The sequence below is a fragment of the Sorex fumeus genome, unplaced genomic scaffold, assembly GCF_029834395.1.
Source record: "Sorex fumeus unplaced genomic scaffold, SorFum_2.1 ptg000232l, whole genome shotgun sequence".
Classification (NCBI taxonomy): Eukaryota; Metazoa; Chordata; class Mammalia; order Eulipotyphla; family Soricidae; genus Sorex; species Sorex fumeus.
The window spans coordinates 129,114-145,223 of record NW_026606289.1 but is presented as its reverse complement, the minus strand read 5'-3'; the positions used below and the strand labels follow the sequence as shown (position 1 = coordinate 145,223).

At 45.8% G+C, this 16,110-nt stretch overlaps 1 protein-coding gene and 1 pseudogene across 1 annotated transcript; one reads left to right on the top strand and one right to left on the bottom strand.

The window, feature by feature from the left end:
• Positions 1-1,263: 1,263 nt before the first annotated feature.
• LOC130017952 (olfactory receptor 3A1-like) lies at positions 1,264-2,085 on the bottom strand. The gene has a single exon (XM_056108732.1). The coding sequence runs from the start codon at positions 2,083-2,085 to the stop codon at positions 1,264-1,266; it is 822 nt and encodes a 273-aa protein (XP_055964707.1).
• Positions 2,086-11,871: 9,786 nt separating this feature from the next.
• LOC130017951 (cytochrome c oxidase subunit 7A2, mitochondrial-like) lies at positions 11,872-15,771 on the top strand (annotated as a pseudogene).
• Positions 15,772-16,110: the final 339 nt, after the last annotated feature.

Genomic DNA, 16,110 nt, shown 5'->3' with positions numbered 1-16,110 from the left:
GTTAGGTATCCTAGCTCTAAGAATAAGTTAAGTGGAGATGAAGTGAATTGTAAAAATTAACTCTAATGGAGTAATTAAAGAGGGGAAAAGAGAACATAGAATTCATGAAACAACAGAAAATAGTAGGATGGTCGATTTAAAGTCAACCATAATCACTAATCACATTATAATCATTAGAAATGGTTTAAAAACTCCAATAAAAAGGTAAAAGTGTCCACTTTGATTTTTAACAACTATGTGTAGTAAAGGTAAAGTGTAGTGAGGCCAGGAACGTGTCTCAGAGGTAGACTGCATACCTTAAATGTGTGAGAAACACGCTCCATCCTAGGGACAAGAAAAAGACATATTGTCACAGAAATACACTTTCATGTGCATAGGTGCTGTAAAAGTGAAAATATGGATTAAGATGTGCCATGCAGGGACGTGCAGATGAGCCAACGGGCTAGTGCAAATGTTTTGCATACAAGAGGTTCCAGCCTTCATGACCCCCAAAACACCACCGAGCCTGACCCCCAGCACTATGCCAGAAATAGCCTTGAACACCTCCAGGTGTGAACCCAAAATAGAAATGGGGGGGGGGGGAGTTTTCAAGTACATATATTTTTGTTTAAAAACAATCTTGAAGGAAGCCAACAAATTTTCACAGTGGTTCTCCCTGGTGAGTGGTGAGTTTGAGGATAGTTTTATTGTTTGCCATCTTTACAAGTTTCTGTAATTGCACAAATTAACAATCACAGGGACTTGAGTCTCCTCTCCTTCTCTGTTGGTGTTATAGTGAGTAGGTGTTGCACATACACCCATTTGCTGGTGGTGTTTGCTGAGGTTTCACTCGCTTACTTGCAGTGCTTACACACATGCTCACCAGCAGCCACCCTCATACAGTTGTGACACTAGAACTCACCTGGCTGCAGTGAAGCTGCAAATCACTTTCAAAATGGAGGGTTACTACAACAGAGCTATCAGGTACAAACACCAGAGGTACAGGAACTAGATCAGTGTATGTGGTAGCACCAGAGACAGAACCTGGGACCTGATGCTTGGAAAGCAAGAATTTCTCTCCAGATCAAACTTCTGACCCCTAACTACAGTCTACTTTGCTATAACAGAATGAGTTAGACAAGAAATATACAAGAGAAACATTTGGTCATTGCTAGACTAGGGAAAAGCAAAATTCATAAAATGGATCACATACATGAAATTTTAGACTCTCTATAATTGGATTCAGCCCAAAGGTATGTGTGGGCCCCAGCACAAAATGGGACTCTAAGAGGTACTTTCTTTCCCAAGGGCCTTGAGCAAAGCCTTCTTCACGTCTTTGTTCCGCATACTATAGACAATGGGGTTTAGCATGGGAGTGAGGACGACAAAGAGCACGGACAGCACCCGGTCACGCAGGCGGGAGTATGCAGAGCTGGGTAAGATGTAGCAGAGGACTGAAGTGATGTAGAAAATACAGACCATGGTGAGGTGAGAGCCACAGGTGGAAAAGGCTTTCCTTCGGCCTTCAGCAGAACGAATCCTGAGAACAGCAACCACAACATGAATATAAGAGATCACAACCAGGGCACAGGGTGCCAGAGCCACCAGGAAACTGAAGTAGAACATTGCAAGCTCATTAACATGTGTGCTGGAACAAGAGAGTTTGAGCAGTGGAGGAACGTCACAGAAGAAGTGGGTGATAAAGTGAGACCTACAGAACTTGAGTAAAGACGTAAGGATGGTGTGAGTGAGACCAGTGGTTAAGGCAAGCAGAAAGGAGAGTGAACCCAGTAGCAGTCGGGTCTGTCGGCCCATAAGAACTAGGTAGTGCAGGGGCTGGCAGATGGCTGCATAGCGGTCATAGGCCATGGCTGTGAGCAGGAAGCACTCCCAGGGAGCCAGGAAGTGGTGGAAGAATATCTGGGTAAGACAAGATCTATAGGGAATGGTCCGCACTGACACCAGCAGATGTGCCAGCACCTGGGGCACCGTGTTGGAGATATACGCTGAGTCCAGCAGTGACAGGTTGGCCAAGAAGAAGTACATGGGCGTGTGGAGTCGTGAGTCAATGAGAATCAGGCCAACAATGCCGAGGTTCCCAACCATGGCCACTAGGTAGATCAGCAGAAAGATGATGAAAAGTAAGGGTTTCAATTCCTCTGCATCAGTCAGTCCTTCCAGAACAAACTGGGTCGATGAGGTCTCATTCCCAAGCTGCATGGAGCCACGCACAGAAATCTGCACCTGTAGGACCCAACTCAAAATCAGATTAGGGTGTGAGCTTGGAGTTCCAACTTGCAGAAAGAAATGGGATGGAGGAATGTGCAGAGGCCAAAATCTCAGGTTGGGGGGCAAGACAGGAGGTAAGGCACTTGCCTTGTACATGGCTGCCTCAGCCACAATCATAGTTCAAATCCCTGGCACCTCATATGGTCCCCCAAGCATCATCAAGGATCTCTTCTCAGCAAAGAGCCAGAAATAGCCCCTGTTCACTGCCAGATATGGCACCAAACAAAAAACAACATCATGAGTAAAAATTATAAGATTATACAAATTATAATTATAAGAATCAGTAAGTGTAAAATATTATAATTATTATAAATTTTATATAGCACTAACACTGATTCACTAATACAATAAAACCCAGCTCCCAGAAGCGTGCGACCGCATTTGCGGCCACGCGAAATCTTATTATCTTATTCTTCATTTGGAGAGCCTGGCAGGCTGCCAAAAATATCCTGCCCTCACCGCAGAGTCTGGCAAACTTCCGTGTCGTACTCAATATGCCAAATACCAGTAACAATGATGGTTCTCATTCTCCTAGTCCTGAAAGAGCATTGAAATGGCTCTTTTAGAATCTCAGGGCTAGGAAGAAGGAGACGTTGCTGGTGCCTGCTCGAGGAAATCGACGAACAACAGGATGATCATGATCGTAATACTGATTCTTAATTATAAATCATTGTTAAATTATAATTATCCAATTATAAAAGTTATAACCCTGTCTGTATGTCCTCTGAAGCTTTTTCAAACATGCACAAAACAATACTCACAGGTCAGAAAAAAAGAAGAACTAGATAAATTAACAAAGATCTACGGTTTAACATCTCCCATTAAGAGCATCAGAGCTGAGGCTGGAGAAATAGTACAGGTAACAAGGCACTAGCCTTGCATGTGGCCAACTCTGGTTCAATTCCAGACACTGCATATGGTCCTTTGAGCACTGCTGAGTGATTCCCGAGCACAAGGCAGGAGTAAGACCTGAATGCCACCAGTTATGACTCCCCCCAAAAAATAGAAGAGCTAAAAATAGAACACAATTTTAACCATGTTGCCTAACTACAATTTCTGGGATTTGGGGGCTGTGCTCAGGGTTGACTCCTAGCTCTGCAATCGAGGATCACTCCTGGTGCACTTGAGGGACAATATGAGGTGCTGGGATGGAACCCGGATCAGCCACATGCAAGACAAGCACCCTACCATCTGTACTATCTCTGCCCTCAACTATAAATTTTGAAGGGGGGATTGAGGGGGCCACACCGGGCTGTGCTCAGGACTGACACCTAACTCTGTGCTCAGGGACCACTTCTGGCAGGGCTTGAGGGACATATGGGCTGCTGGGGATTGAATCCAGGTGGACCTTGTGCAATGCAAACACCCTAACTTCTGCACTATCACTCCAGGCCTCCCTAAAGTATAGCACTGTAGCACTGTCCTCCCATTGTTCATAGATTTTCTCGAGCGGGCACCATAAGGTCTCCACTGTGAGACTTGTTACTGTTTTTGGCATATCAAATACGCCAAGTGGAGTTTGCCAGGCTCTGCCATGAGAGCGGGATGCTCACGGGAGCTTGCTGGGATCTCGGAGAGGGATGGAGGAAGTGGACCCGGGTCAGCCCCATGCAAGGCAAACGCCCTACCTGCTGTACTATCACTCCAGGCCCCCCCAAACTCTAGTGTTTTTTGATAAAGGAAAAGAAAATGATAAAGAAACAATGAAGAAAATCAAATAAAACACAAATTAAAATCTATGTAGTAGCAAATGAATAATGAAAATGAGACCAGATATGAATAAAATATAAACTAGGTCAATACAGAAGATTCATATAACAAAAATGTTAATACCAATAAAATAGACCTAAAGAGTAACCATACATATAAGGTTAATTTGTGAATGAATTTGCCAATTTAGACTAAGTAGACAAATTCCTTGAAGGACACCAATTACCATGACTAACACAAGCAGAATAAGAAGTAAAATCTATGACATGAGTGGAACAGAAAGCATAGGTGCATGGTGATATTCTAGAGAAAACTGTCTAATATAGGGGGCTTGGAGCAATAGAACAGTGGGTAGGGTGTTTGCCTTGCATGCGGCCGACCGGGGTTTGATTCCCAGCATCCCATATGGTCCCCGGAGCACCGCCAGGAGTGATTCCCGAGTGCAAAGCCAGGAGTAACCCCTGAGCATCGCCGAGTGTGACCCAAAAAGCAAAAAAAACCCTGTCGAATCTACCTGAGAGAAACAGCACCAATCCCATACCAATCTTTACAGAAAGGTAGATAAGGGGAATACTTCCCAAAGCATTCTGTGAAGACAGCATTACATAATACCAAAACCAGATGACGACACTGAATAAAAGAAAATGAGACCAATTTAATTCATGCAGTTACAAGTACAAAAATAAAATTTTAGAAAATTGAATGCAGCGATATCTAATGCATGATATAATATTTGCTTGAGCGGGCCCAGTAACGTCTCCATTGGAGACTTTGTTGTTACTGTGTTTGGCATATCGAATACGTCACGGGGAGCTTGCCAGGCTCTGCCGTGTGGGCGAGATACACTCGGTAGCTTGCCAGCTTGCCGGGCTCTCCGAGAGGGGTGGAGGAATCGACCTCGGGTCTGCCATGTTGGCTGCGTGCAAGGCAAAGGCCCTACCGCTGTGCTATCGCTCCAGTGCATATATAACCATGATGGAAAGAATATATTTCCCAAGAATGAAAAATTGGTTTCATATTAAAAAACCAATCAGTGTCTTTCCTTAGGTTAATAAAAACAAAGACAAAAACCAGGTTCATTTCAACAGATTCTGGAAAAAGCATGGAGGGGGCTGGAGCCATGGAGAGCAGGTAGGGTGCTTGCCCTCCACGAAGCTGACCCGGACTCGGTCCTCGGCATCCGCTTTGGCCCTCGACCACCGCCAGGAGTAATTCCTGAGTGCAGAGACCAGAGTAACCTTAGAATTTGGGGGGTCTAAAACTCAAAAGAACTGAAAAATAAAAGCTTTCCTTAAAAAGAAAAGAAAAGGCACTGTTAATATTTAACAACCAGTCGTTATTAACTGGATATTTTCTATCGCTCATTGTAATGAATTAAAATCATTCTTGAATAGTTGTTAATAGCAGCTTCCAGATACAAGGTACACAAAGGAGAAAACAGTAGCTATGAAGTAGAAGCGCTGTCTTGATGTGTAAGAGATATTCATAATGCTCTCGCTTAAAAATGTCTTAACGTTCCGAAGTATAAGAAGGCACGCTAAGTGACATCTCGATTCCTTCCTAATAAAGACCGAAGGTTCACTCTGGATGGATTATCACAGACTGGTTTCTGTTTATTTTTTGGAGGGGCATAGGGCCACACCTGGTGGTCGTCAGGGCTTACTCCGGGCCCTTTACTATTGGGGGGTGCCAGGGATGAAAACGGGGTCAGATATGTGAAAGGCAAGCCACCAGTCACGTGGAGGGCAAGCCCTCTCTCTGCCTGCTGTACTATCTCTCCAGCCCTTCATGGACTAGTTTCAAGCAGTGCTTTGGACCGGATCTGCTGGAGCATCTGTCCAGGGAGCCTGTGAAAGTTTTTTTCGTTTTTCCGGGAAGACGTTCTTAAAGGGTATTCTGTTTAAAATCCGATATTCTTTGTCGAGAGAGTTAGATGTGCATAAGGCACTTGCCCTGCATGTGGCATACCCAAGTTCGAGCCCCAGCATCACAGACAGTCCCTCACGTAGCACATAGCCAGAAGGGCTGAGCGCAGCTGGTTGAGGCCCAAAACCAAAGAAGAAGGAAAAAAGGAAACCCTAAACAATCTACCGAAAAGAGTAAAGTAAAAATTCTAAAACTCTAGCCAGAATCTGGAAAAAACCTGAGTGCCCGAAAACATATGATTGGTTAAAGAAACTTTGGTACATCTACACAATGGAGTACTATGGAGCTATTAGAAAAGATGAAGTCACGAAATTTACATACAAGTGCTACTACATGGAAAGTATCATGTTAAGCGAAATGAGTCAGAAAGAGAGGGATAGACATAGAAAGATTGCATTCCTCTGGGGAACACAAAGCAACAAAATAGGAGACTAACACCCAAGAGTGGCCGAGATTAGTACCAGGAGGTTTGCTCCATGGCTTGGAGGCCAGCCACACATGCTAGGGAAAAAGGGAGCTCAGATAGAGAAGGGAGCATTAAATAAAGGGTGTTGGGAGGATCCTCCCAGGATGGGAGAAGCATGCTGAAAGTAGACTATAGACCAAACATGATTGCCACTCAATGCCTCTTTTGCAAACCACAACACCCAAAAGGAGAGAGAGAACGAAAGGGAATGCCCTGCCACAGAGGGCATGGGGGGTATGGGGGGTGGGAGGGATACTGGGACCCGTGGTGGTGGTGGAAAGTGGGTACTGGTGGAGGGATGGGTATTTGATCATTGTATAATTGAAACCCAAGCACAAAAATTTGTAAGTCTACAACTGTACCTTATGGTGTTTCACTAATAAAAATTTGTAAAATATTCTAAAACTCGCCATCCCATACAATAGTATCAGAAAACATGAAATACCTGGGGCCAGGGAGATAGCACAGCGGGTAGGGTGTTTGCCTTGCACATGGCCGACCGGGTTTGATCCCCAGCATCCCATATGTTCCCTTGAGCACTGCCAGGCGTAATTCCTGGGTGCAAAGCCAGGAGTAATTCCTGGGTGCAAAACCCTAAGCATTGCCAGGTGTGCCCCCCTCAACAAAACATGACCTATCCAAAGTGATCCATGTAATAAAATAGGTGCAAATATTTACATGGAGAAATGAAACCCACTCATAAGAGATCTAAGAAAGTCTATGAAAATGGAGAAATAGACTCTTATCATGGATTGAAAGGCCTTATTTTTGGGAGTTGTGGGGCCACGCAGTGGTGCTCTGGGCAGAGAAATGACCCAGCTCCACAGCTGATCTTGAGAAGTACAAGATGCCACCAAACCTTCCCAGGTAGACCGCACCGGGTTAACAAATCTCAGAACTTCTCCGAGTGGGGATGGGCAGATTCCCTCTTTCTTCCCAAAGGTGCAGCAGCATGAAGACACAGTCGACACCCTTTGGTTTAGACCCAGCTCCACAACTGAACCACACCAAGCTGCCAAGCCACCAAATCATTAGAGCTCTGTAGCTCCTGGGTCATGTGATGCAGCTCCATAACACCTGCAACATTCAGGGTACCGTCAGCCCAGTAGGATCACAGCATATCCGATGGGAAAATGGCACAGAACAGCCAGCTCACAGAAGGCTCAGCTAGCACCAATCAGCCCAGGAAGCCCCAGAAAATGACTTTAGTACTGTCATTGTGAGACTAGACAATGATCATAAATAGACGTTTACTGATCTAAGACCTGATCATTTCATTTTCCTTTGTGTAGTCACTTGATCCTTTCTCATCCTTCTTAGTGCTGCCATGTCGGTGAAGCCTTCAGGGTCAGGTGAATGAGACCAGTTGTAGTTACTGGTTTTGGCATATCGAATACACAGCGGATAGCTTGCCAGGCTCTTCCGTGCGGGCGGAATACTCTCGGTAGCTTGCCAGTCTTTCCGAGAGGTATAGAGGCTTTTGGGGTGACCTCTAATCACCCTTGTAGGTGTTACCATATTTGAACCCTATCAAATATGGTACGACAATTCCAGAAGATGGGTATTTAGTGTCTTATGATGTGTCCGGAAAGCGTCCTGGAGTGTGGCGACGGCTGGGTAGTGGAAGTGAAGATCAAGTGATCAAGTGACTTAATCACTTAATCACTTAACTTCCCGTTAGTCGTCGATTTGCTCGAGCGGGCGCCAGTAACGTCTCCATTTGTCCCTGTCGCGTGCTAGTGTAGCCCAATGGCATCTCTTCGCTCCGGGAACATGGAGGGCCTCAAACCGATCGTTCATGATCTTGACAAAGAAGTCTGACCATCTGGTAGGTGGGCGGCCACGCGGTCTCTTGACATCCCGTGGAATCCAATCAGTAACAGCTCTAGTCCAACGGTCGTCTTTAAATCTCATTACGTGACCAGCCCATCTGATTTTCGACACCTTGGCATATGAGACAGCGTCCCTGATCCTTGATCGTCGACGGATGTCAGAACTCCGGATTCGTTCTCTCATTTGAGTGAAACGTGATATTCCAAGCATAGCTCTTTCTATTCTTCTTTGGGAGACCTGAATGGCGTTCTGATCTTGTTTGCGTAGGGACCAGGTCTCTGAGGCATATGTTAATGCAGGAAGAACAGTGGAATCAAAGAGATGTGCCCGGAGCCGGAGGTTCTTCGTCCTCTTAGCTATTTCTTCGACGCTCTTGAAGGCGTTCCAAGCCGCTCTCTTCCTCCTGTGCAGCTCGGGTGCCAGGTCATTTGTCATGTTGACTTCTCGACCTAGGTTCACATAGCTGTTGCATTCGGAGATGGTTGTTCCGTTGAGAGTGAATGGGGCGTCAGGAACGAGGCTGTTTCTCATAAACATTGTCTTCATAAGATTCAGCTGTAGACCGACCTTTCCACACTCACGGTCGAAGTCGGTCAGCATTTGTGCCGCTTGGCTGATGTTTGGTGTTATTAAAACAATGTCATCAGCAAAGCGGAGGTGGTGGAGTTGCCGACCATCTATCTTCACTCCCATTCCTTCCCATTCCAGTCGTCGCATGATGTTCTCGAGGGTGGCACTGAAGAGTTTCGGTGAAATGGTATCACCCTGCCGCACCCCTCTCTTGACATCAACGATCACTTCTTTGTAGAATGGTGAGATCCTGGTAGTGAATCCGCAATACAGCTCACGGAGGATCCTGATGTATTGGGCTTGAATGCCCTGATTGGCTAGGGCTTCAATGACCGCTTCTGTCTCAACAGAATCAAAGGCCTTCTTTAAATCAATGAACGTTAGACAGAGCGGCATCTTGAACTCCCGAGAAACCTCAATGAGCTTGGTTATCGTGTGGATATGGTCGATCGTGCTGAATCCTTTGCGGAACCCGGCTTGCTTGCATGGTTGTCCTTCATCTAGTGTTCTGCCAATCCTATTTAGGATGACTCGAGTGAACAGCTTGTAGATGACAGACAATAGGCAGTTCGGGCGATAGTTGCCAATGTCATGGATGTCTCCCTTCTTGAACAGTAGTACGGTCCTGCTGGTTTTCCATTGTGATGGAACCTTGCATTCAGACAGGTAGCGTGTGAAGAGCCGAGCCAGTGTATTGATGAGTACTGACGGCAAGTTCTTCAGGTGTTCAGGTCTGATCTTGTCTGGGCCGGGTGCTGTTCGTTTCTTCACTGATGAAATGGCGTGTCGGAGAATGGAGCTGGAGAAGTTCTATAAAGAAGACCACACCTTCTATAAGATCATTGTGGGTGATTTTAATGCCAAGATAGGACCGAGAAGATCAGCTGAAGAACTTCACATCGGGTCCCATGGCCTAGAATGGAATGAACAGGGTAAGAGACTGTCTGAGTTCATCATGTCGACCAAGACCATCCATGGTAACTCACAGTTCCAGAAGGCCGAATCTAAACGTTGGACATGGGAGTCTCCTGGTGGATGATTCCACAACGAAGTAGACCACATCATATTCAATCGACGGTTTTGCCTGACCGATGTCGCTGTTGTCCCAAAATTCCAAATGGGATCGGACCACCGTCTCCTTCGTGCAAAATTCTATTTCACAGAGCGGAGAGAAAGGGCTGCAAAGCTTAAAAAGAGAACTCCCAGAACGACCACCAACTGGGAGCTATTTGGCACTATTATGGCAACATGGGAAGATGCCATTGTTGACAACATTGACGAGGAATACAATCGACTGCTTCAGCACCTCCATGATTGTGCGAGGAATGCCAAGAGAGAGATAGCCATAAAAAACTGCCTGTCTTCAAAAACTCTTGAGCTTATTCGCCAACATGTTTTGGCGCATGCCTCAGGCAACTGCAAGCTAAAGTCTGAGCTTGCAAAGCAGTGCAGAGATGCGATCAAGGAAGATCTCAAAGAGAGAAGAGCAGAAGTACTGGTAGATGCGACAGAAGTTGGGAAAAGTATTCGTGACACCCGCCTGTCCTTCGCCAACTACAAGACCAAGATGACTGCCCTCCGACGTCCTGATGGATCTATCACATCCTCCAGAAGATTATTCATGACTTCTACTCAAATCTCTTTGACAGCCATGTGCACTTGCCGACATACCAAATTCCACAGGATGGATATGTCGTTCCCAATGTTCTCCTTTGTGTAGTAACAAGCAAAAACAAGGTTTTTGTTTTCCCTGCTGTGGCTATAACAGGAGAGTAGGTATTTGCCACCTTCCATGACATCTCTGCGTAGACCATCTTTCTGTTGAATCCAGACAAAGGCGGTGTGTGTGTGTGTGTGTGTGTGTGTGTGTGTGTGTGTGTGTCTGTGTCTGTGTCTATGTCTGTGTGTTTTTTCTATTATCTTCCTTTCCCAGAGGCAGAAGAGTCCATCCGAGGGGGTGACTCAGAGAAGCAGAGGCCCCCGCCCTCCCCACGGCGCTCCCTCGGCTCCAGGCTGTGGAGTGATTTCTCAGCCGAGCATTTTGTGTCTATTTGTGAAATAATTGCAATCAAAGCTGTGATTGCAGGTTAGGGGTTTTCAGGGTGACTTTTTTCCTCGAGTGATCGATTTTTTTTTCATTTTTTTTTAAATCTCCAGACGCAGATCTTTGAAAATAGCGCTGTTTAACCTGCCCCTGACTAAAACTCAGCAACACGTTTGTCTGATTTGTCTCATTTGTCTCATCCCGAAGGCCACCAGAGGGCACCTTGGGGGCCTGGGAGCCCTGAGTTTGCCCTACCCACCCCTCCTGTCCTGTCTGGGTGTGGGCTGCCCTCCCAGTCACTGGCCACCTGAAACCATTTCCCTTCTCAGTTCCTTCACCTTTGTGTTCCAAGCTCAGGATTTCCTGGGCAGGTTCTATTTCCTAAACACTCGTGCTCTTCATAGAGGATTTTGAAACATATATTCAGAAAAAAATGCACTTGTGACTTAATTTGGAGGGAAAGGTGTAGACTTGGAGAACTTTAGCAAAGATACAGTGTTTTTTGAAGAATGTTCCAAGTAATGGTTGGCCTGCAGGGAAGAGGCAACTGTCACTAATGACACTCTAAATGTCTGTTAACCAAGAGTGAACACATCGGTGATATTAACACGTTCCTTCATTTCATTTTATATATATGTGTATATATATTTGAGATAGAGCACAACCTTCTTATATTGAGGAGCTGGCCTTCAGGCTCTTGGCTGAAGATGTTTCTATTTTCACTAAAGGGTTTTCATATGCTGCAGCAGGGCCGTGCAGGATTGGAAAGACGTCTGGTCTGTTCCCTGCCTGGGTTTTAATGAAATATTTGCATTGAAATGGGAAGGAGGGTGGTAATAATTCACCTAGCAAGTTCATTAGAACTGGATAAGAGTGGCACGCTGGTATTTTTGTTTGTTTGTTTGCTTTTTTTATGAACTGGAAGTGCTTTAAGAATCTTCCAGTGAGGGGAACTGGAGCGATCGTACAGCGGGTAAGGCTTAGTCCCAATTTAATCCGAGCACCCCACAAGGCACCCCCAAACATCACCAGGAGTGATCCCTGAGTTCAGAGCATGGCACCAATCAAGCAAACAGTTCATCTCGTGGGACCAAATCACAATATCCTGGCAATACAGGAAGTGAAATGCGGCTGCATGCGATCAGGCAACGTGTGTCCAGACCCCATGCCTTGCTGGTGGTTCGGACTCTGCCCTTTGTGTTTTCTGCTCTGTTTTAGCTTCTGGGAGCTTGGGCTCATGAGAAAAGTTTATTCTTTAAATTCTAGTTTGGATCTTTTTTCCCCTTAAGGACCAAACTCCAATGAGGGACACTGCTGGCTTTCTCCAGGAAATTGTTTCTAGTCATTGGCCCCTGTGGCTTCATTTGGTGGCCTTCCTTGCTCTTGAAAAAGTTTTACAATCTTTTTATAGTGGTAGGGCGTTTGCCTTGCATGCAGCAGGCCCGGCCGAGCCGGGTTCGATTCCTCCACCCCTCTCGGAGAGCCTGGCAAGCTCCCGAGAGTATCTCGCCTGCAGGGCAAAGCCGAGCAAGCCCCCCGTGATGTATTTGATATGCCAAACACAGTAACAACAAGTCTCACGATGGAGACGTTACTGGGCCCGCTCGAGCAAATCGATGAACAACGGGAGGACAGTGCTATAGTGCAGTAACAAGCAGTATGAAGTAAACCTGTTTGTGCCTGCAAGGGGGAAGGCTGGGGTATCGGGTGGGAAACTGGGGACATTGGTGGAGGGAAGGTGACTCTGGTGGTGGGATTGGTATTGGGATGTTGCATGCCTGAAACAACTGTATTTTGAACAAATTGGTAAATCACGGTGTTGTAATAATGCAAAACAATAAAGATAGGTGGTTTTAAAGTTGCTAACAGCATGCCAACAAATAAGTTTTTTGAGCAAGTGCCTTTTCAAAGCTAGGATTTGCTGAGAAGATTTCATCCTATTAGCCAGTGGAGGGTCTGAAAAAATTAGAATGAGTACTGCCTATGTTGGATATGAAAAATAAATTAATCCCTACTCTGCTTCCCATAAAAAAATAAACCCTGGTCAGTCAGGTGCAAGGCAAGTGCTTTACCCATTGTACTGTTTCTGCAGCCCCAGTAAATTCAATTGTTTTAGTTTTGGTGCCACACCTGGTGGTGCTCAGGTATCACTCCAGGCCGGTGATCAAACCCAGCTTGGCCCCCAGCCAGGCAAGTGCCCTAACCGTTGTACTAACACTCCGGCCCCAATAACTGAGATTTTTAGCAATGCGGAAGACAGCTCTGAGGAGTAGAGCACACATCTACCATGCATGAGGTCCTGAACCGTCATGAGGTCCTGAACCTGCCCCCAGTACTGAGTGGCCCCATAGCACCGCCATTGGTGTGACATTTTCTAGATTCATATAAGTTAGAGAGCATTCCCTCCTTATTTTTTGAAGTTTGAGAAGGCTTGCATTGAGTAAAATTGGTTTTTCATAGATAGGATCTTATGTATGAGAAATCCTAAAGGCTCGACTAAAGGTCTGTTTGAACTAATCAATAAATTCAGCAAAGTTTCAGAATATAGATTTAACGCTCAGAAGTCAGAAGCTGGAGAGCGTACAGTGGGTGGGGTGCTTTGCCTTGCACACTACCAACCCGGTTTCGGTTCCTGGCATCCCATATGGTCCCCCAAGTCGACCAAGAGAGATTCCTGAGTAGCTCCTGAACATCACCAGGTGTGGCACAAAAATCAAACATCAGCATCATCGCCAAAACCACTATCATCATCATCATCATCGTCATCACTATCATCATCACCACCACCATCTTCATCATCATAATCACCATCATCACCACCATCTTCAGCAGCAGCAGCATCATCACCACCACCATCAACACCACCATCTTCATCATCATCACCACCACCAACTTCATCCTCATCATTATCATCACCATCATCATCATCATCTCACCACCATCATCATCACCATCATCATCATCACCACCACCATCTTCATCCTCATCATCTTCATCACGATCATCATCACCACCATCTTCATCATCATCATTATCATCATCATAATCACCATCTGCATCATCACGATCGCCATCATCATCATCATAACCATCATCACGGCCATCATCATCACGACCACCATCATCATCATCACCATCATCACAACCACCATGTTCATCATCATCATCAACACCATCACCATCTTCATTACCATCATCATCATCATCACCATCATCACCATCTTCATCATCATCATCACCACCACCATCATTATCATCCCCATCATCATCACCATCATCATCAGCACCATCACCATCATCATCACCACCACCATCATCATCGTCATCATCATCATCATCATCACCATACCATCATCATCACCACCACCTCTACCACCATCACCACCACCATTATCATCATCGTCATCATCATCGTCATCATCATCATCATCCCAAAAGACAGAAATTAATTACTTTAGAGAAGCTCCCAAGAAATGCCTAGAAGGCCTGGGGGTCCCAACAGCAATTCTCAATCAACCTTCCCAGAAGCTCAGTGCAAGGGCTGTGGACGCAATGCTGCCAAGCAGTCCTGGTGCCAGAAATGGAACCCCCACGGGATATAGACTAGGCAGAAGCCATTCTGGGCCGCCATGATCTCCCGGCACACATCAGTTACATTTTTAACTCAACAATCAAATATGTGATTTTTGAGGGGGTTTTGCACCAAACTTGACTGTACCCCACACTCAGGGCTCCGTACTAAGAGGTTACTGCAATGGTGCTTGGGGGACCATATATGGACTGGGGAACAAATCAGGGACTGTCACTTGCAAGCCAACCCCCTTAACACCCACCCCATCCCTCCATCCGAATACTGAAGGAAACTAAGGAACTACGCCACTCACAATAGTATCCAAACATTGCTTAGGAATAAAAGGAACCCAGGAAATGAAAGATTTGTAGAATAAAAACTACGAGACTATTTTGTGTGTATGGGCCACAGCTGGGGATGCTCAGGGGTTACTTCTGACTCTGCACTCAAGAGTCACTCCTGGTGGGCTCGGGGAAACATACGGGATGCCGGGGCACTGACCCAAGTCGACCTATGCAGGGAAGCGTCCCACCTACTGTACTATCGCTATGGCCCCAAGATACTGATTTTAAATGAGGAAGAAAGCAGAAATAAATGGTCTTCCGAGCACCTTTGGGAGTGCCCGTGAGCACAAGGGCAGGAATAGACACTGGGAACAGTAGGTGGCCAAACCTTCCCACCAAAAATTAAAGTGGGCACAGGAAATGAAGAGACGTTTTCCAAAGAAATCCAAATTGCCGTGGGAACAAGAAAAAATGCTTTGCATTACTAATCAGAGGAACACAAATCCAAACCACAGTGAGATATCACGGCACATCTCTTAGAGCGACATCGAGTGTTGGGGACAATGTGCAAGTATATGAACCCCTGAGACCCTTTGCTGCAAAGACAAATTGGTCCAGATTCTATGGAAAGTAGCATGGAGATGATAAAAAAATTGGGGGCTGGCAAATAGGGATAAAAGGATCCAGAAGTTGTGGCATATGTGCGCAGTGGAATACTATGGAGCTCTAGGGAAGAACACATTCATGCAAATTTCTGCAACACGGATGGAACTAGAGTATACCTGCCGAGTGAAGTCATTCAGAAAAAGAGGGATAGCTGCAGAATAATCTCTCTCATGTTTGGAACTTGAGGATGCATATCAAGGAAGCAAGAAAGGGATCTACTCAGATTGCCCGGAGGACCGTAAGTACTGCTTCCTACAGGCAATTTGAAAATAAGCTTCCAGAAAAGACAAAAGCTATTTTACCAGGATAATGGAATTCCAGTGCATCTAAAGGGTAGGGGGTGTGATGCCCACCTGTGATTCTTACAGTTGGTGAATCGGCATGTGCTATATATGAGCTGATTGTGGCTTCATTTCCCAAGAAACAGGATTGACTTCAATTAATTATCCCAGCCACCAACCGATTCAACGGCCCACTGATCTGAGTTCTTTGGGGATCAATGTTTATCAGTTTCTACTTACTTTCCACCGATAAAGCAGCCTTTCCCATGAAAATAAAGAAATGAACTATAGACCGAGCACGATTGCCACTCAATGCCTCCTTTGCAAACCACAGCATCCAAAAGGAGAGAGAGAACAAAAGGGAATGCCCTGCCACGGGGGTGAGGTGGGATGGCGGGGTGGGGGTGGGTGGGATGGATAGGGGGAGCATTGGAGGTGGGGAATGGGCACTGGTGGAGGGATGGGTACTCGATCATTGTAGAACTGAAACC

What these genes read in the sequence shown, in the direction of transcription:
- LOC130017952 (XM_056108732.1), bottom strand. Translation starts at nt 2,085, where the DNA reads ATGGTTGGGAACCTCGGCATTGTTGGCCTGATTCTCATTGACTCACGA.